This window comes from Ordospora pajunii (assembly GCF_021821965.1).
Source record: "Ordospora pajunii strain FI-F-10 chromosome Unknown Cg_09B, whole genome shotgun sequence".
In the NCBI taxonomy this organism is placed as follows: Eukaryota; Fungi; Microsporidia; family Ordosporidae; genus Ordospora; species Ordospora pajunii.
Window position 1 is genome coordinate 63078 of NW_026848130.1, and position 26978 is coordinate 90055.

Below are 26978 nucleotides of genomic sequence, written 5' to 3' on the forward strand. Positions count from 1 at the left end.
TGCTTTTACAGCACAAAGGTTTGGACAATTCAAACACTTGGTATTAATAAAGGTATTGCATGGATCAAAATTCCTTTCTAAGCATAAACATGCTATTTCAAAAATATCTGAACAACATCTTCGTCCTCTAGCAAATGCCCTAGCCCAACTCTTTGTGGGCTGTGCTTTGCACTTGTTCCCCACACAAGAGCATGCCTGAATCCCTCTAAGAAGTCTTTGTGTATGTGCATGCAGAGGTCCTTAACAGTTCCGCCTCTCTTGATAACCACTGGATCGTCCATCGATGGAAACATTCCCTTCTTCTTTGTGTATATCCTCAGCAAATCCAGTTTGTTCCAAATATCTTCAGCAAGGCCGTCGATGTTCCAATCCCTCTGGCAGCTAATCACTGTGCTATTTGGCTGCTCGGCAATCTTATTGAAGTCGGCTAGTGAAAGCTCGTCTATCTTGTTGTACACATACAGGCAGTCTATGTACACAACAGACCCACTTAATATATCAATGACATCGTCCTCAGACACATCTTCTCTTATCAGCATCTGGCAATTGTTGATCCTGTACTCTCTCAAAATGCCCTTTATTACATCTTCTGTTGTTCTTGTTAGCTCGCACGTTATTCCAATGCTTATTCCATTGCTGGAGGTAGGCGTAAGTGATATATCAGGTCTTTTTTTGTTGAGCCTGATTCCCATTTCATACAGCTCGTGCTCAAGAATCTTCTTGTCGTCGCTTCGTCTTGGATCAAGCACCATTAATATCATATCTGCCGTTCTTGCAACCCCAATCACCTGCTTTCCTCGCCCCTTGTTCTGCGAAGCACCGGAAATAATCCCAGGAAGATCAAGTACCTGGATCCATGCGTCATTCAGCCGCATCTTGCCAGAAATGCAGCTTAACGTCGTAAATTCATGCTCAGCCGCCTTGCTGTGCGTACTTGTGATCCTGGACAGCAGTGTTGACTTTCCAACGCTTGGAAATCCTATCAATGCAACCCTGGCATCTCCGCTTTTGCACACCTCAAAGTCATCGCCTCTGCTCTGTTTCATCCTTGGTGCATCAAGCTCCTGCCTGTACTTTGCAAGCCTCGCCTTGAGAATCCCAAGATGATGCTCAGTCTTCTTGTTCTTCTGTGTCCTTGCCATCTCACTTTCTATCTCGTTGATCTTATCCTGAATCCCCATCCAAGGGCCATTCATAACCATTCACAAATACTGCATTGCTTCCTCTGGCCTGTGCACACAGCACCAACCTTCCATCATTGCTTTACACGCAGCGAACAAAGAAAGCCATCCAGAGATGAGAGAATGCACATCCCGTCAAAAGCACATCCATCAGTTATTGCCATAAAAGAAATGTTGTCTACACACAGCACAAGCTCTTGCTCTACAAACATATACAGTCTTTTTCGTGTTGCAACATACAGCTTGTCTTCATCGCAAACAACTTTCAAAGGCTCAGAATCCAAAGGCCCTATTCTTGCATACACATGCTCCATCCTGAATGGATAATGCAACACAATAACACTGCTTGAGCTGCAACTGGCAAGATACAGAAGTGTACCGTCTTGAGAGTACGACAATCTTCTGAAAAACCCCCTGCCAGTAGAAAACATCTTCTCGCCATTAATCTCATCCATGTGCTCCACCTCCACAAGCTTATCTGTAAACGCATATGTTTTTCCAATTCTATCCTTTCCTAACGATGTTAACAATCCAAAGCGACTGTTGAATGCAAGCCCCTGGATCACATCGCTGTGGCATTGAATCTTTTGTATCATTTGTGCATCCATGCCTTCATCAGCGGCATTCACAGGATTGCTGCCATTCATGCTTGCCTCAGCATCATTATGCAGTCTGTAGTGATGCACCTTGTAAACAAGTATGCATCCACTCGATAATCCAACAAACAGATGGCCTCTCCCCCATACAACTTCGTATGCATCGTCCCCGTCTATCCTCCTTACCACATGAGGCTTCTTGCTTATCCAAACAATAACCTCTCCTCCATCAGAGCACGATGCCAGCAAATCTTGATTGAATCTAATGCAATTCACTCCTCTCCTATGCCCAGAAAGAACAGAATCATACACAATCTTTACTGACGAATTCAATGCTGTTGTGTAACGAAACTCTGCCTCCTCCATACTACCCTTTTCAACTCTCCACAGTCTTATTTCATTGTCGCCTCCTCCGGTTGCTATCAACTTTCCGTTTGTATCCATAGTAAATACCGACGCCTCCTCATGGAAGTACAGATTGTGTGTTGTTACTTCCACAGGTACCCACTTCTTCACCTCTGCTGCTCCCATTGCTGCAGGGTCATTCTCCTCAATAATATCTCAACTCATCATCCCAGCCATCTTCATCTGCTTGGAATGATACTACACATACAAATACATCAAACAACTATTTTAATCAAGATAATTCTTCGCAAAAAGTGTGCAAAATGCAGTACCTTGCAGCAGCTTTGCACACTCTTCATACCTTCCACTCTTCAAGTACGCAAAAAACGCATGGTTAAGCCTCCCCTCCCTCTTACACTCATCACCAACCGCACTGAGATTCCTCTTTCCACACAACGTATCTGTTAGCAGCACACTAACCCAGTTCCTTGATCTAAAAAAACAATCTGATGCCTTCTCAAGCTCTCCATTCTTAAGAAAGTACCTCCCAAGCTTCTCATACTTAGCAATGCTGTTGGCCTTACTAAATGCTTCATCATACCGATTTAGCTTCAGCAGAATCTCAAATCTTTGATTATCATCCATGCATAGCCTCAGTGCCTCCTCATGCATCCCCAGAGATCCAAAAAACACAATCGCCCGACTACGTATTCCATCACTCACCTCAATTGCATCTCCTAGTAGAACAGCCCTCTGGAATTCCAGAAACCGGCCATCTACCTTCCTGCTCTCAACCAATTTGTCTTGCAGGTATAACACATCCTCTCCTTCAACCCCCGCTAGTATGCCCTCAATCGATGAAAAATGATATACATAAGGTTTTTCTCCAACAATCATATAGTATCCCTTCATGCATGACACAAAATACAGCACCCCGCTATCCACACAGCACGAGCTCACTGTATAGTACTCACTGCACACATGCTCGAGCACTTCTGCCATCATTTCATCCGTCACCTCAATATCTAGTTCCTCAAATCCCTCAATCATCTCGTGGTTTATCTTATACACATCAATCGCTGCTCCACACGCAATCAAAAAATCCCCAACCACTACCAGATGGTTTGAAGTGCCCTCTATCTGGCATACAGGCCTTCCAGACATGCAATAGATTACTGTACGCTCCATTACATTCGCTCCAAACAGTTCCGGCGTCAGGTAAAACAGCTTGCTGATTCCTTGGATCTCCACACTCCTCAGCACATCTGCTTTCCTATAGAAATTAATCATGCTTCCATTTCTTACCACAAACTCCTCCTCGCTAATAAAATGGAAGTCCCTTCCTTCGCCAGAATACTTGCTCCTGAATCCCAACGACGAATACACTTTGTATTCTCCTTCATTCCCAAGCGCTATCATCTTTCCACCAGGAGACACCTCCAACTCATCAGGACAGAAGTCCATGCTCGATATCACCTTCCTTACTCCAACACTATCGCTTCTAGAACCATATACAGAATTCCCCACACAATAGAATATCCTTCCACTGCTCATCCCTGCAAGCGACGACATCTGCTGTGCTCCAACAAATACAAGCTCCTCGTCACTTCCAATCATCATCATTCCATCCCGCTCTTTGATGTCCCATACCCTTCCTCCCTGCAGTGCAAGCATGTCCTCCTGCTTAAATGTCTTGCTGTTCCAAAGGCGCACACTTCCATCCTCACTGCAGGACGCAAACAACGGGAAACTATTGAGCATATACACCTTGTTGATGTTGTTTGTGTGCCCTGCAAGCGTAGAAACACACTGCCCCGTCTGAAAATCCCATACCCTCAGCGTCAGATCATCTGCTCCAGACACCAAATACCCCTCGCTTACAAAACACACACTGTTCACTCCAGAGCTGTGCCCCTTGAATGTCCTTATGCAGTGCGGCTTCTCCACACTCCATACCTTAATCGTCGAGTCCAGCGAGCACGAAATAAACTTACTGCTGTCCTGCGGATAGAAACACACATCCATAACAAAATGCCCATGCCCAGTATACACCATCGACTGGCTGATCCCGCTTTCGTACACCCACATCTTCAGCGTAGTGTCGTCAGACGCAGTCACAAACATAGGCTTCTCAGGATGCCCCTCTATCTTCCTTATGAAGTCGCTGTGCGCCTGAAAAGACTTGATCTTCCTATACTTTCCTAGCTCATACACACTAACACATCCATCATCACTTCCAATAAGAATCCAGTCCATCTTCCTCAATATCACACAGGTTCGAATCGGCTCACTGCATACATGCACATTATCAACGTGCACCATCCTCTCCATGTCCCATATCTGCACCTGCCCATCAAACAGTCCTGCAAATCCAATTGCCCTTGTGGGATGAATCTGTATACTCTTCACCTTCGTCGACCCAAATGTCTTCTGTATCGATCTTTTTAGCTTCATGTTTATACAGCGGGGCTCTCTCCATTTTTATTTACTTCCGCATGCATATGCCTTACATTCATTAATCTTGCACGGCCATGCTAACGCGCATTCTTCAAATAACCTCAAGCCACATTCGGTGCCTGGCCATTCACATTCAATCCATTACGTTATTCACCCTTCCTCATTGCCTTCTTGAACTCCTCATACCCTCCCTCCATCAGGTACACCTTTCGGTCCGCAAACACATAGCAATTGTCTTGGCAAAACCACATCCAGTCTACATGATGCACTCCATCAATCGCACATGCCCATGTGTCTCTATACTCATAGACACAAACTCTGTTCTCGTCAAGCACTCCAATTGCAAAATCGTCAATCTCATTCCGGATCTTGATCATCTTAGACCCCACAGTCGGCCTTTCATATCCTCCCACTTCCTTAAGCCCCTCAATCTTCTGCAAATGCAATGAACCGTTCCTCTTCAGTATACAGAACTCTCCCTTATACATGCTTGCAAAATCAATCACTCCCTCCAGCTTGCCAACATTCATCCTGTCCTCGCTTCGCTGCCCACTCACCATGTTGCACAGGTTTCGAGTGTCGTATTCCACAATGCTGCTCTCTCCAACACAGTACACTCGGCTATCGCCCCACTCAGCCATCTTGCACATCCCAACAGGAATCGCATCGATGCTGTACCGCACCCGAAGATCATACAGCTTGACACTTCCCTCTCCAACTGCCGCCATACATCCATTGTTGCCATATGCATGCATCCTGATGCTGTCTTCCTTGTACGAATACACTATCTCCGCTCGGCATCTATCCCACACACGGATCCCCCTCACCATATCAGCCGTGGTAAAGCAAAGATCATCAACAGGATAAAACTTAATGTCCTTCTTAAAATGATCCACTGCTATTTCCCCCATTATCGGCATTATCGTATGAATCGTTCCCATCTTATCGCATGCTATTATAGATCCTTGAACCATCGAAGACGAAAAAAAACTCAGATCACATAGATAAAAAAAGCGCTCCATCAGCAGGGATGCTTGCTCCGTTCAAAATCCTTTAATCACATTTAATATATCTTCTTGAGGCTCTTTCTTATCACCTCTCATGCTTCTCTCCATCTAATCTATTCGTTAATGCTGCTCCTCCGTCTTCATGTGTATGCCTCATTCGGTGCTCTGCACTATCATCTCTCAAGATCACTCATGAGAATCCTCCACTCCTCATCCAAACACGCAAGCTCGTTCTTCTCATTCGTATCAAGACTCCCTACCCTGTGCATTGCCTTTGCAATTATGCCTATCTGCTTACTCTGTAAGCTTAACATCCTCATCATTCCGCTAGCATACTCATCATTCCGCACTTCCTTGTCCTTATCTCCTAGTGGAACAGCCTCACACACATGAAATCGCCCTCTCTTGTACTCCCTTGTGCCAAACGATCGTGCCCTGCACTCCCCCTCACTTGCATTCTTACTGCTTTCCTCCTCCATGCTGCTATTGCCTGTCTCGCCATTGCTGTTCTCTGCTTCGTCCATCGCTACCGGGGTGCCTCTGCAATCGGTAATCTCGCCTTTATATCCGCTTCTGAATGCACCACACATCCTCTGCATACTCTTGCCAGATGCTTCATGCATCAGTTCGACCCATCTCTTTACCTCGTCCATCCGCACTCCCTTCACAAACAGCACATCTACCATCATCTTGCAATCATTTAGAAAGTTCTTCATGGGCTGCTCCAATTCGTGCCGTGCCAAGGCATCTACATGCACATGAACCGTTTCTGCATCTACATCCGTATCAGAAACTCTCAAAAAGTGCTTCATCAACTCCAAAAGCATCCCCTTCAAAGCCATCGGAAACACAACCAGCCGATCAGCTTCATTCTTACCATACTTAAAGCCTCCACTTGTTCCAAAGGCACCGCGCCTTTCTTTCACTTCACATCCACAATCATCGTAATCCATATTGTTTTCCATCAACTTCCCTTCATTTTCAGGCATCATCAAACAATTCAGCATAATATCACTCCATCCAATCTGCAGGCTCCCATCACTTGCTATCCACATATTCTTCATGCCGATCCTACTACAGAGCCACTCATCATCAATACTCATCCCAACCGCATACACTGCCTGCACAAACATCAGCACACTAAAGTTATTATCAGGCAGGCAGTTTTCAACCATCCTGCTTTTTACATGCACCGCTCCTTCATGAATCACATACAGCATATCATTCCTCCAAAAACACTTTGTAATTCGCAAAGCACCACTTCTGGCATTCATGGCATGGCTCATCAGCAGAGACACTACCTTGTTCCTTTCTTTTTCTTGCAGCCCTGGTATAATCCTCTCAAGAACAATCACATGGCATCCATTTGCATCCAGGCCCTGCCACATTCTGCCTACATCATCACCCCAGACAGTGTCGATTTCTTCATATCCACAGGCACCACTAATTGTTTTTCCATGCATCTGTTTTCAGACAATCAATCAATTTATAAAAAACAATAAACAGCACGAACAGTAGCCAAAGGTTTAATCAATCCGGTCAAACCTGCATCCAACAGGCCCATACTCTCCACATAAAAACAACGCCCCGTGCACATCAAGAAAAGCATTCGCCTCCACTTCAATCCCAACCACGTTGTTATGGCACTCAATATCCACCTTGCTTGCCAAATCACTGCCTCCAAACTCTCTAATCAACTCATAAATAAACTTTTGAAGAACTGTATCGTTAATACATCCCGTCCTTTTGGATAGAGTCCTAAATTAACAACGTCCACTTACAATCTATACCTCGCATACATCCTAGCCAAGGGGTACACGGCATCGCATTATACTCAGATTCCGCTCTTCTCGGCCTTCATGCACTCAAGAGTCACCTCAAGCTCGCACTTCTCCGTAAACAGCGTCTCATTCTCAACTAGCGCTTCTTCCAGTGCATTTCGAAGATCTGCAACCTCCTGGTTCTCCTTTCCTTCAACCATCTCAATACATCTATTCAGGTCATACTTCAACGAGTGATCATTTGTCTTGATGCACACATCCTTAAGAAACAACAGCACCTTATCCTTATCACTGGTCATCTTCTTGCTCCTTCCCTCTGCCTCCAATACCTTACTGCAATTCGTCGTCTCGTTCAAAGCCAATCGCATAAACAGAGGGATGCTTTCTTTTTTCAAACACATAAATTGGAGGGAAATAATGCATCAGGCACCGGCAACGCCATTGCTACTCACAGCCACATCCATCAAATACTCATCACATTCACACAACACACCACTGTGCTAACATCAATTCATACCAATCAATTTAATAACAGCGGTTTGCTTCCTTACTCAAACACCTCTCCACTCCACCATTCACTGGTGCGCCTTCTTGTAAAACAACGTTCGCGGAAGCATCGCACACAACGCATTCCTGCACAGCTCATACTTCTCCTTGCAATCAAAGTGGAACTCAACGCTGCCCTGCCCAACAGAAACACTCAGAAAGTTCTCTAGATAGATCCCGCTGCTTGCCCCAGGATCAAACCCTGCATCTACAAGATTGACCGTCCCAACAAGACTTCGAGAGTGCTCGTTGAAAACAAAAATCATGTATCCATAGCACTTCACATATCTCCTCTTCCACAGATTCGTGCACACATCACCTACATCCCCCCTTAGGTTCACAAATCCCTTGAACCACATGTTATATGAAAACTTCTTCACCACAAGCCACTTGCTCAGCGATCTCAGATCGCAAGGCACTGCTGCAGGAATCAGATGCAGCTCATCATCAGACACAAACGACAGAAACAGCCTCAAGCCCCATGCATCAGGCGTTCCGTTCGTGAAGAACCCCCGGATGTTCTTAAACACATTCTTCGATGTATAATTGTCCCAAAGCAGCATGCTCTCAAGCAGGTTGTTATGTACAGAATGGATCCTCTCCACATCAACCACAAGCGTAGACTCGCAAGACTTCGTCACCTCGGCCTTCGAAAACATTCCAGATGCCTTGCGGTGCAATAATAGCACAAACCTAAGCAACAGCCCTTCTCCATCCATCTTCTCAATCGGAATCTTGATCATCTCATTAACTCCAATGCCCGTCCATGGCCTGTGCTTCTTTGTTTCGTACGTAACTGCCTTGCACTCTGCTCTGATCGAGACCTCTTCTATGTCATTTCGTGTGCTCATAAATCTCTCTATCTGATCAATGTGCACAAATAGATGCCCAGGATACCTGTTGATAATCATCTTACTTGGAAGCTTCATGCACTCGTCCTTCACTGCAAGTCCGTTTGGCTTTTCATCATGAATCACCTTTCTGACCGGCATCTGAGGTGTCATCGTGACCTGTAGGCTTGGCGTCATCGAGTATATCCTTTTGTGTATGCCCTTGTCTTCTTCGGCTTTTGCTACTGCATACATATCCACTTCCTCGCTTATCTTAAACCCCTCTCCGTCCGTAATCCTCTCAACATTGACCTTGATCTCCTTGATCTCCTCAATCTCAATGGCCTCCCCACTCGCCGCAATACAGACTGAATCGTTACTCCCCACTTCTGCATCTGCAGCTACTTCAATCACCTCATCTTTCATATCCAGATCTGTGTCAGGCATCCATTCATTCAGCTCTCGGAAGTCAACATTACACTTGCTACCCACACCTTCATGCCTTTCATCTACTTTCACATCAGCAGATCCACTGGAATGCATGCTCCTACCGCTCTGCGCCTTGCTTCTTGCTCTCATTCTACTGCGCCTTCCTCCCATACACTCGTCTCGTATCGCTTTCTATTTATCACCCTCCTCACACAACAGATGTGTTTCAAACAGATACTTGTATCATCTCATCCTTGTTTCACCACACTCCAGACCCTGCACGATCTCATCAACCTTGCAGAGTTCATCACCACCTGCTTTGCACATTTCCCATCCGCTCCAATCCCTTGCAACACACTCATAAACTCAAAAGGCCTTTTTACCTCCGTACAGCATGCTGCTCCACTAGAAATCACTACATTAACGCCTTTTGTAACAGCAAGAAGCTTCCTGGCATTCCTCATCCACATAGCCTTTTCTTTCCTCCTGTACAGCCCATCCACTGTCCGGATCTCAAAAAATACATTCCTCTTCGCTGCCTCATCAGCCATCCTGTCTGGAAAGCATGCTCTCTTCGAAAAGTCAAATGTAATAATATCAGGTTCAATTTGCATAATCACCTCAAAGTCTCTCGATTCATTCATTAGCACTGCAACCATACACCTCCTTGCCTTACGAATCGCTTCCATCTCTTCCATACTGGGCAGCTCCTCCACTCTCAAGTACTTTATTTCAACTCTTCTGAATACTTGCTTGCCTTCCAATTCTAATGCATCATGCAGCTTCATCTGCATCACTTCATTCGCATTAGCCACACTGTTAAAGCACAGCCCATCGCATTCATTCTCCAACAGAGCTTTTGCTTCATCACTGCAATATCTCGCGTCAACATTCACATCAAAGTACATTCAATAGGGAACAAACTCCAGCATCAAAATATTCATTCTATACATCCTTTATTCATCTCTTCTCCATCAAGCCTTTGTACTTCTTCACCAAAAAATCTCTCTTCAGCGCTCCATCATCGGTGCTAGTCACAACCATTCCTTTGTTGCAGTGCCTTCTCATTGCACACTGCTCAAGTAGCCTTTTGGAATTGCGCAAAACCTCTTCTGCGCGTCTTCTCTTCAATCCAAACATTTGTAGCATCACAACTACATCCTCAACCCTTTTCAGCTCACTCAGCCTTCTTGCTGAACTGCTTACGACCACATTCTTTCCCTTTGTAACAAAAAGCAGCTTACGCACATTCCGCATCCACCACACCCTCTGCTCAGCTCCATACAATCCTTCCCTTATTGGAATCTCAAAAAAAATATTCTCCTTGATTGCTGTCTTCACCAGTCCAGACTTCAGTCGAAGCACTGAACTTGAATAATCAAAGCTAATCATGTCAGGCTGCAGCTTTATCAACTTGTCAAGCCCTCCTGCTCCTCCAATCTTCACCACAAACACATCGCTCTTCATTGCCTTCTTCTGATCGTAGCTGATCGCCTCCCCCTCAGCAAACTCCAACTCAATCCTACTGTAGCATCCCTTCTCAACACCGAGATCCCTTGGCTTCCACATCAGTCTCCCAAACTCACCAGCTTTCACTTTCTTGTTGACACAAAATCCCTGATACTCACTTTCCTCAAGTCCTTTTACTTCATCTGCAGAATACTCATCACTCAAATTCACATCATAGTACATATGGGCTCCCCATCACATCTAAACATTCTTATGCTTATTATTAATCACTCATATTCAAGCCATGCCCTCGCTTCTTCAATAGCTCATCACTCACTATGCATTGCATCCATAATCTCCTCGGCAACAATCTTACAGTATCCATGAACTGCCTCTCCTAGATATACCGAGTTCCCAATCGCAATCTCAAGATCAAGCTTAAGCCCTGCAAACGTTCGATAAACTCCATTTCGAATCCTTTGCTCAACACTTCCAAGATTCACCGTAGACCCAACATTCTCATAGTATATCGCATTCGATTCCCTTCGCAACGTCACATACAAACTCCTATACATTCTTCGCTGCTTAAGTATCTCCAAAATCACATTCTGCTTCTCTTCATTGATCGCCCCGCTACATACAAGCACATCAGACCTGTCCACCATCACACTTCCTCCTCCAGAGTCTACTACCACCATTCCACCTCTAAATCCAGTCACTCGCCCACTATATACCATCCCATCTCCAACATATCTCAGCACATCCATGTCTTCTATCCCCATCTGCTCCCTCAACAGTATAATAGGTTGCCATCTTGGATACCTGTAATACTTTATCACACTCACCAATCCTTCTCTTTCAAGCTCTGCCTTGACAAACGGCGGCTCATTCCTAACAATATTCACTTCCCTAACCGCATAATATCCTGTTTGCATGCTTGCATGTCTAAACGCCTTTCTAGCCTCAAATTCTTCAAACCGTCGCAATGCTTCACAATCAACATAAACAATATCCCCAGGCTGTGGAATCAGACTCAAAGACGAAAGCCACGACTGTACATACTGTGTCAGTCCAGACACTCCTTGCACATTCTTCAATCCTTTCTCATCCACTCCTTCACTGCCTGTACCTGCTCCCTCCCTATCATACACTCTGCTTGGCCTAGGCCTGGCTATCGCTTCATTCCTTTGATGCCTTCTCAATCGTGGCATTCCTATCCCTTCCTCCTCGGCTTGCATGCCTGCATCATTCATCACCGGCCTGTTAAACCTCCGCAGCCTTCCTTGTAGCCCACTTACCTGCTCCGGCATGCCTCCCGCTCGTCTGGCCCTGGCATGCACTGCCTCTTCATCAGATGACGACTCGCTCTCAACCATAAACCGTCGCAGAGGAATCCTATTCTCAGCCACTGCATCGGTCACTTCGTCACTGGACTGCAGCATCTCGTCCTCTGAATCAACACTTGATGAGTCTTCCATGCACTCACTTTCCTCGTCGCTGCTTTCTGCAGAGCTCAATGCTTGCAAGCTCACTACCTGCATGTCTCCAGGCATCGGCACATTCATATACCTTCTACGGAATGCATCCAACTCCACACGGTCCTTCAGGAAATGCTTTGCTCCCAGATCCTCAATTGCAATACAGCAGTTCATTCCCATGCTCATGCTATACTCAATCTTCCTCCATCCTACATTTCTTTCTCCACCCAACCCATATGTTGCTTCATCATCACACTCAATATTCCCACTCCAGCCTGAGTTAATGTGATCAAGGTCGCTGCGGAAAAACTGCATTTGAGGCGGCGACTCAACATGCCTCGCCGTCAACACCTTCACAATCCCTCTCTCATCACCCATCACAAAGCATTCTCCATCACTCGAAAACTGTGCATCGTTCACTACAAAGCTCAACGGCTCTTCATACACTATCTTGTCCATATCATACATCCTCAAGTGCCCTCCGCTGATCACAAATGTGTTTTCTAACGGATGCGGATACGGCACTCCCATCTCGCGAGCCTCAATCACACATCTCAGCTCTGTGCCTGCAAAAACCCGGATCTTCATGTCCGTACACACACAAACCAAAAAATTGTCCTTCAGGTAGCACATCCTTTCAACAGATTCCCCTTCTCCCATCTCGACCCTCACAACACACTTCCTCCAATGCCCTGCCAACGACACATCCTTTGCTCGTCTCTTGAAGTTGCCCATCCCAGGCATCCCTTCACAAAAAAATGTCCACTGGAACACCTGGCTCTCGCATGCTGCCGCAATCTTCAATCCATTCTTTGCCCCACATATTGTATTTACAGGCATTCCACTCGTCTCAAGAATCACACATCCCTCAGGAAACTGCATGTCAAACACAACAAGAAAAGGCCACCAGCCATTGCACAGAAGAAACCGCCCCCCTTCAGTAAAGCAAATCCCCTTTATTACCTCGCCAACCAGGCACATGTTCTCATGCTCATCTACAACCCCCACCTCATCAATCTTGTATATCTTAACGCTCCCTGTTGCAAGAACAACAACCAGTCCATATGCAGGCCTCTCGTTCTCTGCACACCCATCTCTGCACACTCTTGTCGATCCTGAATCAAAAAACTCTGCAAATATGATCTCACTCTCATGGCGCAGCTCAAAAAGCAGCTTGAATCCTTCCAGGCTCCACACATTCAGCAATCCAAGCGAGTCGCATGAAACCAACAATCTGCCATCCATACTGACACAAATATCATTCACAAGACTTTGGTGCCCTATGAAGCTGTGCACTAGAAGCCCGCTGAACGCATCCCACAGCTTCACCATGCCATCAGCTCCTCCAGACATAAAAAACCTATTTCCTTGGTCAAAACAGACCCTATCAACTTGGCCAAAATGCCCAAGCAGCCCCATACTGCACCTGAACACACTCTCAGATAACAAGCATCTTCTGCTTCTGAACAGCAATCTCTCCTGCCATGCATTCAGGCCGTTTCTCATGTACTTGTAGCTTCTGACATACTCCTCAAGATCAGTGATCCTTGCTCTCTTTAGTATCTCTGCAACAGCCATTTCGATCTCTTCCGTTCTTACATCTGAACACTCCTCTCCACCAAGCCCTGCATATCTGCAAAGCGCTGTAAATATGTTTGTGTTCGGCATTCCAGGGCATGCAACTACAGGCGATATAACCAAAGTAACTTTCGTTACACTAAACGAGTTTATATGCTTCCACTGCAACCAATGAAGCATGCATTCCAACAAGTGCAGCACACATATGCAAACATATCAGCTGCAAACCATCATCTATGCATCAAAAACATCCATAATTATTTAATTAGACTCAACAGCATCCACCGTATCCACAATCGAATTGTTGATTGGATACTGTAACCCACACGATTCGCACCTTAGCACACCACTAACGATGTCTATTCCAAACAGAAATGCTTTTACCTTTGCATCATCAGACGGATCTTCCACAAAAGACTGAATGTCTTGCTCAGTAAGCGCCACTGAGTGATGCATGCTCAAGCAGCGTGCAAGCATTTTCAACCTGTCGCCTGAATCTTCCAGAAATGCGTGCTTGTTGAATATCTGCGGCACATTTCCACCGAGATCGACACTGACTGCCTCGTTGCAGATCAGCTCGAGCTTCTGCATGAATGTGCATCTTTTGCACTTCAATATCCCCAGCATGAAGGGCTTCATAACAGGCAGGGCTGCTTGCATTCTACAAATGCAACAGGAAACCGCCTGCTAGCCACAGCATGGCCATCCATTACAGTGATTTAATCTTACAGCCACATGCGCCTTCTCAAGCATGACAGACAAATTTGAGCTGAAAGCAAGGATCAGGCTGAGGCTGCTTGCAATTGACAATGCCCTGATTGAATGTGTTGGACGAGACAAAGTGGATGAGATAAGGCGAAGCGTACGGATCTCACTAAATGCACAAAGCACCAAGAACTCAAGAATCGTAAAGCCAAGAGCATCTACCAAAGACATGATGTAAATGCGTTGCATTCCGCTGCACACCGCTGGCCAGATCGGCAGAATTTAGAAAAATTATCAGGAAGACCCTTGAAATGGCAGCGGATAAAAAAGTGGAGGTTGCGGAGAAGAAAATTGCACTGAGGCCGAGATACAAGATGTCGAAGGGTGTTCAGGTCGAGACTGTGATGAACTGTGCAGACAACAGCGGCGCAAAGAAGCTCAGATGCATAGGTGTTCGTGGATACAAGGGGAGACTCAATAGGCTTCCTTCAGCAGCGCCTGGAGATATATGTGTTGTATCAGTCAAGAAGGGAAAGCCCGAGCTACGGAAGAAAGTGCACTATGCAATCCTGATCCGGCAGAAAAAGACATGGAGACGCCCAGATGGATCTCACATTGGATTCGAAGACAATGCTGCGGTTCTGATCAACAACAAGGGAGAGCTCAAGGGCGCACAGATAGCAGGGCCTGTCACAAGAGAAGTTGCAGATATGTGGCCGAAGATTTCGTCCCAGGCATCGTCGATTAACTGATAATAAAGCTTTGCTGTGATATGTTTACTGGTGTGCTGGCTGTTTCCTAGCGATCTTTATCTTTATAACAGCTTGCCATTCGCTTCCTTTCATCAATCATCTTCTGCCTGTTGCTGAAGAATATGAGCCTGTTGAGGAGCGGAGATGGAATGCAGATGATTACAAGATACACAAGAAAGTGCGGGAGGTAAGGAATGCACGCCTTTCCAGATCCAAATGTGCTGAGAATCGAGCATGCAAGCACTCTTGGTGATGGCCTGAATACAGAAGAGCTGTCCTGTCCATCTTTGCTCTGGCCCATGTATCCAAAGTATGCATACTCTACATTGATTCCACATTCTTCCAACTCATAATAAAGCGAATTAGAGAGCGACACTAGGCCAGCCTTTGAGCATCCATAAGATGAATACAATGGACTAGGCACATTCTCCATCAATGGCCCTATGCTTAGGACATATCCACACCCATTCTCCATCATGTTGGCCAGAATGCGCTTCATCAACACCACAGGCCCTTCCAGGTTGGTCTTTATGATCTCTTCAAAAGGATGTTCCACAAAGTATCCAGGGCTGGTGTTTGCTGTGCCAACACAGTTCACTAGAACTCTGATGTCGTATTTGTCTATGAAGTCAAAATTGTTCTTCTTGGTGTAATCAATGATATACATGTGGCATTCTGTAATCTGGCTTATCTTCAAATGGATCTTTACCAGCTTAGATTCGTTTTTTCCAACAAGCACGATTTTCATTCCTCGGTTCGCAAACTCCAATGCAAGCGCGGCTCCTATGCTTCCTGTTGCGCCGTTTATCAGAACATGCCTCCCTTTGATGTCATCCCACACCTGGTGATTTCTGCATCTTGAATAAATGTACTGGTAAGCAGCCGGTATAACGTTCGACAGCATATATGCTGCATATATGCACAATACCTGAACAATCATTTGAGGGAGATGCACAAATGTTTAATTTCAAATGCCAATGCTGCATTGCAAAGCTGCATTCTACTGTTTACGCTATTTACAGCTCTGTGGCTGCCAAACAAACAACAATGGATGAAAACACTCAGGCACTGATGTCTGCCGTTCTCCTGATTGCAATTATGTGGGAGATCTTCTCATTGAGCGCCGAGGGAATACAAAGCAGGAAGCAACGCGATGAAAACGAATGCAACCAGGGGCTTCTAGCCATCAAACGGAAGGAGCTCTTCCTAATGCTCATCCTACTCATACTGATGGCCATATACTACCTGATACACATATATGAAGCCAGATCGACTGCTAATCCAGCAATCAATGAGCTTGCCATCCACATAAGAGGTGCCACACTCAAGTTGTTTGAAATCACAATCGAAGGTATTGAAAAAAGCCTGCTTTTCCATACAATCATGCTGTTCCTGCCTGCAATTTCATCCAAGAGGTTCAAGGATCTTGGCTTTGATGAGTATGTATTCGAAGCAGTTCTTGGATCAAGGGCATACGGCGGCATACTGCTGTATCCAATCGTGTTTATCGTTACCGGCAAGACTCTACTGGGAAACTACATCGTTGATGTCATAAATAACTCAGAAACGCTTCTGCTCATTATACTCTACTTTGCTCTGCTGAAAAAAATCTCAAAGATATGCACTGCACTTTTGCAAAGACAGCTGCTCTCAAAGCCTGAGGTTGAACAGCTCATATTACTGGCCAGGATCCGAATCGGAGGGATACTTGCATACTTGCTCATCAAACTCATTCTGGAGATCTGCAAAACAATAGAGATGCTTTTCTCAAGATACTTAACACAAACACATTCAATCAGCTTCGCAAAAGCAATGCTTTTTGTGCTGCTGTGCCACTTCTCAATCAAACCATTGATATTCCTCAACACAGGAGCATACCTTGCAATTCAGAGTGCCAAGAATGCAAAACCACACAAAGTGCAGCAGCATTTTAACATGGTCGACATAACACTCATCCCAAGCATCTAGCAGTTTAACGCAAATATGTGCCGAGCCCTTTGCATAGATGAGTTTCTCAAATAAGCTCGTGATAACCGCAAAGAAGCCCACGAAGCGCACCAAGCAGATCTGTGAGCACTTGCGTAGGATGCTTGAACCAAATGTCACCGCAAAGCTTAAAGACAAAAATACTACTGTCAAATCATACATCGATATTGCAGATGCATTTGAGTTGTCGCACTTCATTCTTGTGGATGCCAGAGACATCAAGGTGGGCATTAGACCAAACGGGCCAACATACATATTCAATGTTGTTGAGTACAATCCAAAGTATGTCAGAGTCGACCATGAGCACTACAGGGACGATCCTCTTATAACATTTTCAGGAAGCAGCCCGCTCAAGAGTCTGTTTTCATCATTGTCATCCCAGCCAAGCACCTCCCGAAGAAACATCCACTTCCACTTTGATGACGACCTGATACACATCAGACACTATGCAATCCTTACAAAGGATGAGGATGATATTAAGGTTGGATTCACAGAGATTGGGCCAAGAATCACCGTGCGGCACATCAAGAAATTAAACGGCTTCTTTAGATAGAGAACGCTTAGTGAATAAAAAGTAACATTTATCTTTTTCTACGAAGAAATTGGCATGCATTTATAAGTGCATGTCTGAAGTCACACTTGACAATCCTCCGCTTTATCCACGGGCTGATCATTGAAGACAGCTCAATGTATCTTTTGTCTAGCAGCACAAGCACTGCATAGTCGTTCCTGTGCCTCAATGCTCTTCCAAGTGCCTGGTTCACTGCTTTCATTGCAACATGTGCAGTGTGCCTTGCTCCATAGAACACAGCCCTCTCCTGCATTTCTGCATTCATGGCAGGATAAGGAACACCAATCACAACCACCATCCTGCACAGCTCGTCATTGAAGTTAATGCCTTCGCTCAGCCCTCCTCCAACAACAGCCAGCAATATGCACGAGCATTTCCTTGCTTCATGCGTATACGACTCAAATACACACTCGTCATACTCATAGAACACTCGTTTTGCACCGATTGTCTTGCCAATCCTTTGCTTAAGGATCTCGAGATATGCTTTAGATGGCAAAAAACACACCATCCCGCCTTCCCGTATTGCATTCGATAGGTTCGATATGGAGTGCACAACATCTTTTACACACTCATGGCTTTCTCTTGTTTCGTAGTTAACAACCATACTCTTTCCTGACGGGCCTGTGCACACTACAAGCGGTAGAAAATCTTCGCAAATGCTTTTGTACGAGAAGTACTTCATTCCAGCAGTAAGCACACATGACGGCTTGCTCAGCTGTTGCATGCCGCCTCCTGTATTCACACTGCCAAATATCCTTTGCAGCTGCTCAATAGGCTCCATTGTTCCTCCTGCAAACAGCAACGCCTTGCATCCGGTCACTCCCTCAAAGTACATCGATGGATCAATCGGTGCAAACCTGATTCGCCTTGTGCTGTAGAATATCCTTCCGTTTGCATCGCTCATCGTAAGCAGCCTGAGAAACTTCGATATTTCTATTGCAAATGCGCCTGCCTCTTTCTTAATCGTCTCGATGCGTTTTATCACTCCAGTACCCACAAGGTCTTCCTCAACCTCAATCATGTTGACTTCTTCAATCCCTGCCATGATTAGAAACTCAGATACTCCAAATGCAACATCTTCTTCTGCATCCAACTTCCTGTATCTCGATCGGAACTCTGCAATCTTCACAAGAATACCATGCACCTTGTCGGCCACTCCACCGTGTCGGCTCGTGCTCTGCCACCTTTGCCTGTACACTCCAAGCACAGCAATACATTCTAAAACAGCATCAAAATGCACACATGCACTGTTCATCTCAGCAATCGCGTCACAAATATTATGCGCCTCGTCAACAATCACAACTTTATCCTTAACATCAATATCCATGCTCCTTCTGCCCTCTCTTGTAAATAACAGCTGATACGGCAGAAAAACAATCTCGCTCTGCATGCTGTATCTTCTAGATGCATAGTACGGACAGAACCTCTGCCTCCTTCCCATTCTGGCCAGTTCCTCAACATCAATCGCTCCGCATCCGTCGAGATCCTCACGTCCATCATAAAACACACATCCACTCGTACTAATCAACTCTTTGCACTTTTCATTCATTATCTCGACAGAGCTCAGCTCATTAACACTCGGATTCACACAATACACTCTTCTTGACCCCAGAACAACAGATTTGCACTCCAAGCCAATCGCCTTGGCTTCTTTGATTGCCTGCATCAGTTGGCTGTGCGTTCGCGTACAGTACAGCACTTTTGCACCTGATGGCTCATGCAGCAATGCCCTCTCCAGCATCCTATTCTTTGCATCCATATGCACATCTTCTGTACTCGTCACTTGCTTCACCACGCCCTCCACATACTCCGACACCGCTACAAGCAGCGACCGTGTCTTTCCCGTGCCTGTAGGGCTTGAAAACACCCCCACCCCTCCATCATCAATAACATTCCTGGCATCCTCCACAAACCGTTGCTGCTCCTCATACAGCTCAACCCCTTCTTTCATCAACACACTCGCACTACACAAAATATCTCAGAGACCAAATTTAATCCAACTTTCTAAATTCCAGCTCAACAATCATCCCATTGGACAGCCCGCAGTAGAGCGTCCTTCCAGAAAACACCAGAGACAGACACTTCACTCCATTCCCCACTTCACGCAGATCATAACTTGCCACCACCTTCGAGCTGATCGTGTCCCAAATAATCACAGACTCATCCGTTCCAAGGCCAATCACCGCATCCGTCTCTCCAACCGCAATTGATCGTATCGGAACAGTCACATCAATGCTGCACATCTGCTCTTGCGTGTTTGGCTTCACAAGATACGCCTTTCCGCTCTTGTCTCCATACGCCAGCAACGACCCGTCCAAAGAGTATGCCATCGCCGTCACGCTCTTCGACTCGTCATAGTCCTGCACCTGCATCTTTGCTTCCTCTGCTTTCTCATAATCAACATACACCCCCCCAAGATACGTGTGTGTATGCTCCTGCATCTCTAGGTTCCAGATCTTCACCGTCCCATCTGCCGATCCGCTTGCAAGCACACTCTCGTCAAGAGGATGGAACGCCACACAGTTAATCCATCCACGATGCATCCGTGCCATCTCACTCCCAATCCTCATCATGAGCTCCCCGCGTGTGTTGTAAATATTCATCGTTGAATCCACCGACCCCGTCGCTATCTTCGTGTCGTTCGAGTTTATGCTCACACAAAACACATCCCTGCTGTGCCCTTCCAGCTTAATCGACATCTTGCTGTTCGTATCCCATATCCTTCCTATCATGTCAGACCCCACACTCACCATCATCGCCCCATTCTTAGACACATCAATCCCATTGATCCTCTGAGTGTGCCCATTCTCATACACCTTCTCGAGCCTTCCATAATCAGACTCAATCTTGCTATGCAGGTCCCAGCCAAACACCTTCTTGTCCTTCGACCCCGAATACAGCAGCTCCTTTCCTTCCACTCGCACCGCTTTCAGCCCTCTCACCTCGTCCTTATGCCCTTTCAGACTTGCAACAACCTTCAATTCACACGACATTTTCAGGGCTCAAAAATTTTCAACATATCTCTCCTCCATTCTTTAGAACACTATTTATTCCTAAACGACTTCAGTACATCCCCAACCACCATGCTTACCGACTTCACTATCCCCTCCTTCTTGCTTCGGATCCTGCACTCAAAATACACACTCTCCTCACGGCGAAGACACACATTCACAAGCACATACACACTCTGCTGCGTCAAGCACACAATGTTCCCCACCGCATAGTCATCGTTATACTCTACATCAAGCACTCGCCCCCGTACTCCGCTGCTTACCCCTTCAAATATCTCCTCCAGAGGCTTCTTCGTACTGAGCTTCAGCGTATATGTGTTCTCCCACTCAAGATCCTTCCACATCTCCCTGAACTCATGCGGTGCAATCTCACAAGGCTCAAGAAACTCCGCAACAGACGTCCTGATCTCACAGAAATTTATCATGTATGTCGTATTTGCATACTCCCCGCTCTCGTCAGGATACCTGAACGTCATCGACCCACTCACAAACCCACTCGATGCATCTTGTATCTTGAACACATATCTCTTCACTGCAACAGACCTACTCGACAACGAAAACGGACTCGACACAAACGACGCCACAAGGTTCCTGCTGCTTACAAAGTCAACCAGGATATTCTGCAAATACGACGACGTCTGATTAATCAGCATCATCTCAACCACCACCTCATACCTTGTGTATCCAACCAAGCCCTCTGCATACACTGGATCAGACAACCCACTCAACTGAACAACATTTTCAACACCTCCATTCCATGCTTCTCCTTCCTCAATAAACTCGCTCAGCCTCCTCAATCCATTCTCTTCCTTGTCATTACATCCAGGAAGTACAATCGCATCAAGCACTCCTTCCCTGCATCGTCTGTAGCTATCAGAAATCACTTCCATCCTTCCACTGCCTGACACCAGCGATCGAATACATGCAATTATTGTCGAATGCGAGCTAGCATCCATCGTTCCGCTTTCGTTGCCATACGAAATAAACTTCAGCATCACCGCAATCACCCTCTCCTTCATATGCCCTTCAAGCTGCTTACACATCTCGCAAAGCTCAATACACAAATAGCATCCAAGAAACGCTTGTGTGCTTCTCAAGTACAACGGCTTGTCTGCCTTCTCAAAAGACTCGCTTAGCCCATCAACAACCTTCTCAAAAACCATCTTGCTTGCATACCGCCTCACTATTTCCATGCAATGCCTCAGTATCTTTCCATATTTTGCCTCCTCCATCTTTTCAACAAGCGCCTCAACATGCCTTTCATACCTTGCTCTCTCCTCCCCCTTCGTTTCGTTCTTCATCACCCCAAAGCACGATCCAAGAAACACAAGCGCGGCATAGCTCATCTCGGGATTCTCAGAGCCAACACTTCTCAGAGCCTCCTCAACCATCTCCTCATTATACGACGAGTACTGCTCTGCAAAGCACGACATCTTCTCAAAAAGCATCACCTTGAATGCTTGGTTTTGCACAGACACATCGCTTGTCTCTTTGAACTTCATACTCAAAAAATCACATATCTCAAGAAACTCATGCGTCTCAGATATCTTAAACACAAAGTCGATGCACTTCGACGAAAAGCCAAGATCATACACATCCACCAGCCCAAGAAACCTCATCGCACACCCACAAAACCCATATCCCGAATGCCTTGTCAGCTCATCAATCACATACTCCTTGTACCTGGCAAGCTTCTCAACTCCCCTGAGTATCACATCCAGACTCCTCTTCAACAGCCCCTCGTCCATGCTCACCCTATGGATAACGATTCCTGCCTCCATTGCTGTTTGTGCATCCTCACTCGCAAGAAACTTCTCAAGAACCTTCATGTCTCTTGCCCAATCAACTATTGCCATCGAAAGCTCATTTGGTATGCTGATAGGCACCTCAGAAACATACTTACATGTGAGTGCCTCGTCAGCAAGTTGCAGCGAAACAAACGCCTGCTTCAAGCAGTTCGGATCAATGTCCCGTAGCAGTGCATGATACAGCAAATCAGGAACTTCATCGTATATCTTAATCTTCCTGAAAATCTCCCCCAGGCAAAAGTATGCATTTCTTCTCACATATGCATTTGGATGGCTGAAGTTATCCTTTACAAGCTTGTAGAAGTTGCCTATCAGCTCCTGATCGCACAAGGTGCTAACAAACCTCATCACAAACCCTCTAACATACTCGTTCGGATGCTCAAGATCCTTTCGCACCTGATTGGACAGCAGAAGCACCTCGCCAAACACCTCAGAGTCCCTGGACTTCGGCAGCATCTCCATGAAATAATAAAATAACCTCTTCAGCTCATTGTTCTTCACTACCATTATCTCCTTTGTGATCTTCAGCGTAATCGATGAAAACTCACTCCCCTGGCTCATATGCATCACTATTTGCCGCATCGCCTCAATCTTCTCATCCTCACTGCTCGAAGACAGCTTCTGCATTATCTCATCCCTCCTCATCTGTGTTGATGCATTCAAGTACAGCGAGGTTTGCATCTTCAGGGCTTGTAAGTAATGCAAAATATGAAAACACTCGATCTTGTGTTGATGCATTCACCGTCCGCTTGTATTGATACTGCCACTCAGTACACACGCTCGCTACTTTCTTAGCCAAACAGAGCCGCATTCAAAGCAAGGCCAGTTTAATTCATGCACTCAATACATCTCAGCCATGCATGAATGGCCATATGCATAATCGCACACGGTACATACGAATTATTCACTCTACTCGATACCCACATGTCCGACTTCGTAAAGGCATGCAGCGAGATCTGCAGAGAAATAATCAGGCTGCACAAGGAAGAAAAAGAAATAAATACCGCAAAAATACGAACACAGGTGTGCAAGAAGTACAAGCTCAGATGCATCCCGCGTCTTGTCGACATCATCTCGTTCATTCCGCCTGAGTGTAGCGATTTGATCAGCAAGCTGAAGGTAAAGCCTGTTAGGACCGCATCAGGTGTTGCTGTTGTTGCTGTGATGTGCAAGCCACACAGATGCCCTCACATTGCATTGACCGGAAACATATGCATCTACTGCCCTGGGGGCCCAGACTCAGAGTTTGAGTACTCCTCGCAGTCATACACTGGGTACGAGCCAACAAGTATGAGGGCAATACGAAGCAGGTACGATCCGTTTGAACAGGCAAGAGAACGACTCAAGCAGCTGAAAGCGCTTGGGCACAGCATCGACAAGGTCGAGTACATCATCATGGGCGGCACGTTTATGTCGCTGTCAGAGTCATACAGAGGCAACTTCATCTCGAAACTCCACGATGCTTTGAGCGGGCACAAGTCATCCACTGTTGAGGAGGCAGTAAAGATTGGTGCAGAGGCACGCCTGAAGTGTGTGGGGATCACAATAGAAACCAGGCCAGACTTCTGTGCAGAATCGCACCTGAGCAAGATGCTGGAGTACGGATGCACAAGAGTAGAGATCGGAGTCCAAAGCGTATACGAGGATGTTTCCAGAGACACAAATCGTGGACACACCGTCAAGAGTGTCTGCGAGTCGTTCTCGCTGACGAAGGATGCTGGATTCAAGATTGTTGCACACATGATGCCGAATCTTCCGAATGTCCCTGTCAAGAGAGACCTTGCCCAGTTCAGGGAGTACTTTGACAATCCAAGATTCCGGAGCGATGGGCTGAAGATATATCCCACGCTTGTTATCAAAGGAACAGGGCTGTTTGAGCTATGGAAAAACAACAAATACAGAAACTATTCTCCAGACGAACTGATCGACTTTCTGGCAAAGATTATGTCTTTTGTGCCTCCATGGATGAGGATATACAGAATCCAAAGGGACATTCCAATGACTCTTGTGAGCTCTGGCGTGGAGCACGGAAACATCAGGGAGCTTGCATTGGCAAGAATGAAAGACCACAAAACAAAGTGTAGGGATGTGCGAACTAGGGAGGTTGGGATCAAGAGCATTCACGAAAACATACTTCCTGATGAGGTTGAGCTTGTCAGAAGAGATTACTTTGCAAATGATGGCTGGGAGACCTTTCTAAGCTATGAGGATGTAAAGCAAGACATCCTGATAGGCCTGTTAAGATTGCGCAAGTGTAGTGCCAAGACATTCAGGCCTGAGCTTAAGGGAGGGCCGAATCACTGTATTGAAGACAATACATGCCATGAATTCGTAGAAAACACAAATGCATCAATGATAAGAGAGCTTCATGTTTATGGAAGTGCAGTTGCTGTCAGTAAGACAGATGCAGATAAGTTCCAGCATCAAGGATATGGCTCCTTACTTATTGAGGAAGCAGAGAAAATCGCAAGAAACGAGCACAAATCCACAAAAATAGCAGTAATATCAGGCGTGGGAACAAGAAAATATTATGCAAAGTTTGGATACACACTAGAAGGCCCATACATGGTTAAGGCTTTTCCTCCCATCCCTAAAAATAAATCCTAAAACGAAACTTTATTCAACGAATCCCTCTTTACCTTTTATCTTGGGAATCCTATATATAAATCTTGCTTTGCATTACTCAATGATATCATCAAGCCTTCATCTCCTAGCAGGATATCTACTCGTCCTTTCTCGATTGTAATCATATCCATATCTGTTGTTCCTGGACCCATATCTATCACTAGAAGGCGCCCTAACCATCCCCTCAAGCTCAGACGGAATCTCTTGCTTCGCTTCCCTAAGCAGCCTTATCAGCTCACGGGCATTCCCTCTGTCTGCAGTCGTAAAAAACGTATGTGACACTCCCTCCTTGCAGCTTCCTCGTGCTGTCCTTCCTATCCTGTGCACATAATCCTCACATGATCCAGGAAAGTCAAAATTCACCACAAGCTTCACATCATTCACATCCAGTCCTCTTCCTGCAACCTCCGTGGCAATCAGTATATTCCGCCGTCCTATCCTAAAATCATCAAGCACCTTGTCCCTAATGTTCTGCGATTTGTCCCCATGTATTGCAGATGCCCCATGCCCTGCCCTGCACAACACATACTCCAAGTCATCGCATGTCCTCTTCATGTTGCAGAACACAATTATCTTCTCCCCCTTGTGATTCCCAAGCACCTCCAACAGCTTCTCTTCCTTCTCCCTTTCTCCACACACTTCAACTATCTGCTTGATCTTGCTGTTCGTCTTCAGCTCCTCATTCCCAATCGTCACCTGTATATACTCTCGCATGTAACTCTCCGCAAGCTCCCTTACCTCCCGCGGCCAAGTTGCACTCCACATCAGCGTCTGCTTGTCATCGTGTGTCTTCGGTATAATCCTTCGCAGCTGTGGCTCAAACCCCATGTCCAACATCCTATCTGCCTCATCTAACACTAAAAACGTTACTCGGCTCAGTGGCGCATGCCCTTGGTCGTGCAGATCAATCAATCGTCCAGGCGTGGCCACAAGCACCTCCACTCCCTCATGCAACGATCGTATCTGTGGCTGTGCAGACGCTCCTCCATACACCGCTGCACTCCTCAGATTAAACATCCCACAATACTCATCCGCCACCTTCTTGATCTGCATCACCAGCTCTCGTGTCGGCGCAAGAACCAGCACTATCGGCCCGTCTCCTCTTCTCAGCGGCACCTGTGCTTTCGCATGCACAAGCGCAGGCAGTATAAAGCTCAGTGTCTTTCCAGACCCTGTTTGTGCTATCCCAACCATGTCTCGCCCACTAAGCGCCATCGGCCATCCTTGTGCCTGTATCGGCGTCGGCTCGCTAAACCCCTTCTTCTTAAACTCATTCACCACCCGCTCACTAAACCCTGCATCTCCAAATCCCTCAATCGGCTCAGGAATGTCTCTTCCTTTCACCATCATCTCGTTATTCTTCCTAAACGCTGCTATTTCATTCGCGTTCATTTTATCCTTTGCTCCTTCATACAGATCCTTTTGAAACTCAACAGGTGGTAGTTCAGGAAGTGGCTCGCATCTGTACGGCTCGCGTCTTGGCTTACTGCCATACCTCGACCCTCCTTCCGTTCTCGATCCTCCTCTATATCCTCTTCTATCTCCATCTTGGTTTCTGTATATCATACTGGGGTAAATTTTTGCTAAAATATTTGTATCCGTTCAACTAACTCACAACCGATTATTGCATCAACCGTTCTATGTTTTTGAATAAAACTCTCATGCATGTATTTATTTGCCTACCATGTGCTTCATACTCATATCATACTCACACTCACACTCACACTCACTGTACTGCTTCCTGCACCGCTACCACGCTTGCTGCCGCCTCACTGCTCTCCCTCACAGCCGCATACACAGTTATCCGCGGATTCGCCCGCACCTTCTCAATCACTCCCTCCAT

At 46.0% G+C, this 26978-nt stretch overlaps 21 protein-coding genes across 21 annotated transcripts; 5 read left to right on the plus strand and 16 right to left on the minus strand.

Moving 5' to 3' along the window:
* Positions 1-92: 92 nt before the first annotated feature.
* HK407_09g15170 (MMR/HSR1 domain-containing protein) lies at positions 93-1181 on the minus strand (the record flags this gene model as incomplete). Its single annotated transcript, XM_060421474.1, has 1 exon — positions 93-1181. One exon carries the CDS (start codon positions 1179-1181, stop codon positions 93-95), a length of 1089 nt encoding a protein of 362 aa, XP_060276379.1.
* Positions 1182-1255: 74 nt separating this feature from the next.
* Positions 1256-2308, minus strand: HK407_09g15180 (uncharacterized protein; the record flags this gene model as incomplete). The annotated part of the gene is made up of 1 exon (XM_060421475.1): positions 1256-2308. One exon carries the CDS (start codon positions 2306-2308, stop codon positions 1256-1258), a length of 1053 nt encoding a protein of 350 aa, XP_060276380.1.
* A 102-nt stretch (positions 2309-2410) lies between these two features.
* Positions 2411-4576, minus strand: HK407_09g15190 (coatomer complex protein; the record flags this gene model as incomplete). The annotated part of the gene is made up of 1 exon (XM_060421476.1): positions 2411-4576. The coding sequence occupies one exon, from the start codon at positions 4574-4576 to the stop codon at positions 2411-2413; it is 2166 nt and encodes a 721-aa protein (XP_060276381.1).
* A 149-nt stretch (positions 4577-4725) lies between these two features.
* Positions 4726-5601, minus strand: HK407_09g15200 (uncharacterized protein; the record flags this gene model as incomplete). The annotated part of the gene is made up of 1 exon (XM_060421477.1): positions 4726-5601. The coding sequence occupies one exon, from the start codon at positions 5599-5601 to the stop codon at positions 4726-4728; it is 876 nt and encodes a 291-aa protein (XP_060276382.1).
* Positions 5602-5759: 158 nt separating this feature from the next.
* On the minus strand, positions 5760-7049 carry HK407_09g15210 (uncharacterized protein; the record flags this gene model as incomplete). Its single annotated transcript, XM_060421478.1, has 1 exon — positions 5760-7049. One exon carries the CDS (start codon positions 7047-7049, stop codon positions 5760-5762), a length of 1290 nt encoding a protein of 429 aa, XP_060276383.1.
* A 371-nt stretch (positions 7050-7420) lies between these two features.
* HK407_09g15220 (uncharacterized protein) lies at positions 7421-7735 on the minus strand (the record flags this gene model as incomplete). The annotated part of the gene is made up of 1 exon (XM_060421479.1): positions 7421-7735. The coding sequence occupies one exon, from the start codon at positions 7733-7735 to the stop codon at positions 7421-7423; it is 315 nt and encodes a 104-aa protein (XP_060276384.1).
* Positions 7736-7942: 207 nt separating this feature from the next.
* On the minus strand, positions 7943-9343 carry HK407_09g15230 (uncharacterized protein; the record flags this gene model as incomplete). Its single annotated transcript, XM_060421480.1, has 1 exon — positions 7943-9343. One exon carries the CDS (start codon positions 9341-9343, stop codon positions 7943-7945), a length of 1401 nt encoding a protein of 466 aa, XP_060276385.1.
* A 77-nt stretch (positions 9344-9420) lies between these two features.
* Positions 9421-10080, minus strand: HK407_09g15240 (RNase P subunit p30; the record flags this gene model as incomplete). The annotated part of the gene is made up of 1 exon (XM_060421481.1): positions 9421-10080. One exon carries the CDS (start codon positions 10078-10080, stop codon positions 9421-9423), a length of 660 nt encoding a protein of 219 aa, XP_060276386.1.
* Positions 10081-10132: 52 nt separating this feature from the next.
* Positions 10133-10864, minus strand: HK407_09g15250 (RNase P subunit p30; the record flags this gene model as incomplete). The annotated part of the gene is made up of 1 exon (XM_060421482.1): positions 10133-10864. The coding sequence occupies one exon, from the start codon at positions 10862-10864 to the stop codon at positions 10133-10135; it is 732 nt and encodes a 243-aa protein (XP_060276387.1).
* An 86-nt stretch (positions 10865-10950) lies between these two features.
* HK407_09g15260 (uncharacterized protein) lies at positions 10951-13767 on the minus strand (the record flags this gene model as incomplete). The annotated part of the gene is made up of 1 exon (XM_060421483.1): positions 10951-13767. One exon carries the CDS (start codon positions 13765-13767, stop codon positions 10951-10953), a length of 2817 nt encoding a protein of 938 aa, XP_060276388.1.
* A 171-nt stretch (positions 13768-13938) lies between these two features.
* On the minus strand, positions 13939-14304 carry HK407_09g15270 (uncharacterized protein; the record flags this gene model as incomplete). The annotated part of the gene is made up of 1 exon (XM_060421484.1): positions 13939-14304. The coding sequence occupies one exon, from the start codon at positions 14302-14304 to the stop codon at positions 13939-13941; it is 366 nt and encodes a 121-aa protein (XP_060276389.1).
* A 124-nt stretch (positions 14305-14428) lies between these two features.
* Positions 14429-14620, plus strand: HK407_09g15280 (uncharacterized protein; the record flags this gene model as incomplete). Its single annotated transcript, XM_060421485.1, has 1 exon — positions 14429-14620. The coding sequence occupies one exon, from the start codon at positions 14429-14431 to the stop codon at positions 14618-14620; it is 192 nt and encodes a 63-aa protein (XP_060276390.1).
* Positions 14621-14693: 73 nt separating this feature from the next.
* HK407_09g15290 (ribosomal protein L14p/L23e) lies at positions 14694-15134 on the plus strand (the record flags this gene model as incomplete). The annotated part of the gene is made up of 1 exon (XM_060421486.1): positions 14694-15134. The coding sequence occupies one exon, from the start codon at positions 14694-14696 to the stop codon at positions 15132-15134; it is 441 nt and encodes a 146-aa protein (XP_060276391.1).
* Positions 15135-15180: 46 nt separating this feature from the next.
* Positions 15181-16074, minus strand: HK407_09g15300 (short chain dehydrogenase; the record flags this gene model as incomplete). The annotated part of the gene is made up of 1 exon (XM_060421487.1): positions 15181-16074. The coding sequence occupies one exon, from the start codon at positions 16072-16074 to the stop codon at positions 15181-15183; it is 894 nt and encodes a 297-aa protein (XP_060276392.1).
* Positions 16075-16091: 17 nt separating this feature from the next.
* HK407_09g15310 (uncharacterized protein) lies at positions 16092-17102 on the plus strand (the record flags this gene model as incomplete). The annotated part of the gene is made up of 1 exon (XM_060421488.1): positions 16092-17102. One exon carries the CDS (start codon positions 16092-16094, stop codon positions 17100-17102), a length of 1011 nt encoding a protein of 336 aa, XP_060276393.1.
* Positions 17103-17139: 37 nt separating this feature from the next.
* HK407_09g15320 (brix domain-containing protein) lies at positions 17140-17673 on the plus strand (the record flags this gene model as incomplete). The annotated part of the gene is made up of 1 exon (XM_060421489.1): positions 17140-17673. The coding sequence occupies one exon, from the start codon at positions 17140-17142 to the stop codon at positions 17671-17673; it is 534 nt and encodes a 177-aa protein (XP_060276394.1).
* Positions 17674-17701: 28 nt separating this feature from the next.
* On the minus strand, positions 17702-19642 carry HK407_09g15330 (RAD3-like DNA-binding helicase; the record flags this gene model as incomplete). The annotated part of the gene is made up of 1 exon (XM_060421490.1): positions 17702-19642. The coding sequence occupies one exon, from the start codon at positions 19640-19642 to the stop codon at positions 17702-17704; it is 1941 nt and encodes a 646-aa protein (XP_060276395.1).
* Positions 19643-19682: 40 nt separating this feature from the next.
* Positions 19683-20684, minus strand: HK407_09g15340 (uncharacterized protein; the record flags this gene model as incomplete). Its single annotated transcript, XM_060421491.1, has 1 exon — positions 19683-20684. One exon carries the CDS (start codon positions 20682-20684, stop codon positions 19683-19685), a length of 1002 nt encoding a protein of 333 aa, XP_060276396.1.
* Positions 20685-20734: 50 nt separating this feature from the next.
* On the minus strand, positions 20735-23191 carry HK407_09g15350 (adaptin; the record flags this gene model as incomplete). The annotated part of the gene is made up of 1 exon (XM_060421492.1): positions 20735-23191. The coding sequence occupies one exon, from the start codon at positions 23189-23191 to the stop codon at positions 20735-20737; it is 2457 nt and encodes an 818-aa protein (XP_060276397.1).
* A 243-nt stretch (positions 23192-23434) lies between these two features.
* Positions 23435-25117, plus strand: HK407_09g15360 (radical SAM protein; the record flags this gene model as incomplete). The annotated part of the gene is made up of 1 exon (XM_060421493.1): positions 23435-25117. One exon carries the CDS (start codon positions 23435-23437, stop codon positions 25115-25117), a length of 1683 nt encoding a protein of 560 aa, XP_060276398.1.
* Positions 25118-25213: 96 nt separating this feature from the next.
* Positions 25214-26701, minus strand: HK407_09g15370 (DEAD/DEAH box helicase; the record flags this gene model as incomplete). The annotated part of the gene is made up of 1 exon (XM_060421494.1): positions 25214-26701. The coding sequence occupies one exon, from the start codon at positions 26699-26701 to the stop codon at positions 25214-25216; it is 1488 nt and encodes a 495-aa protein (XP_060276399.1).
* Positions 26702-26978: the final 277 nt, after the last annotated feature.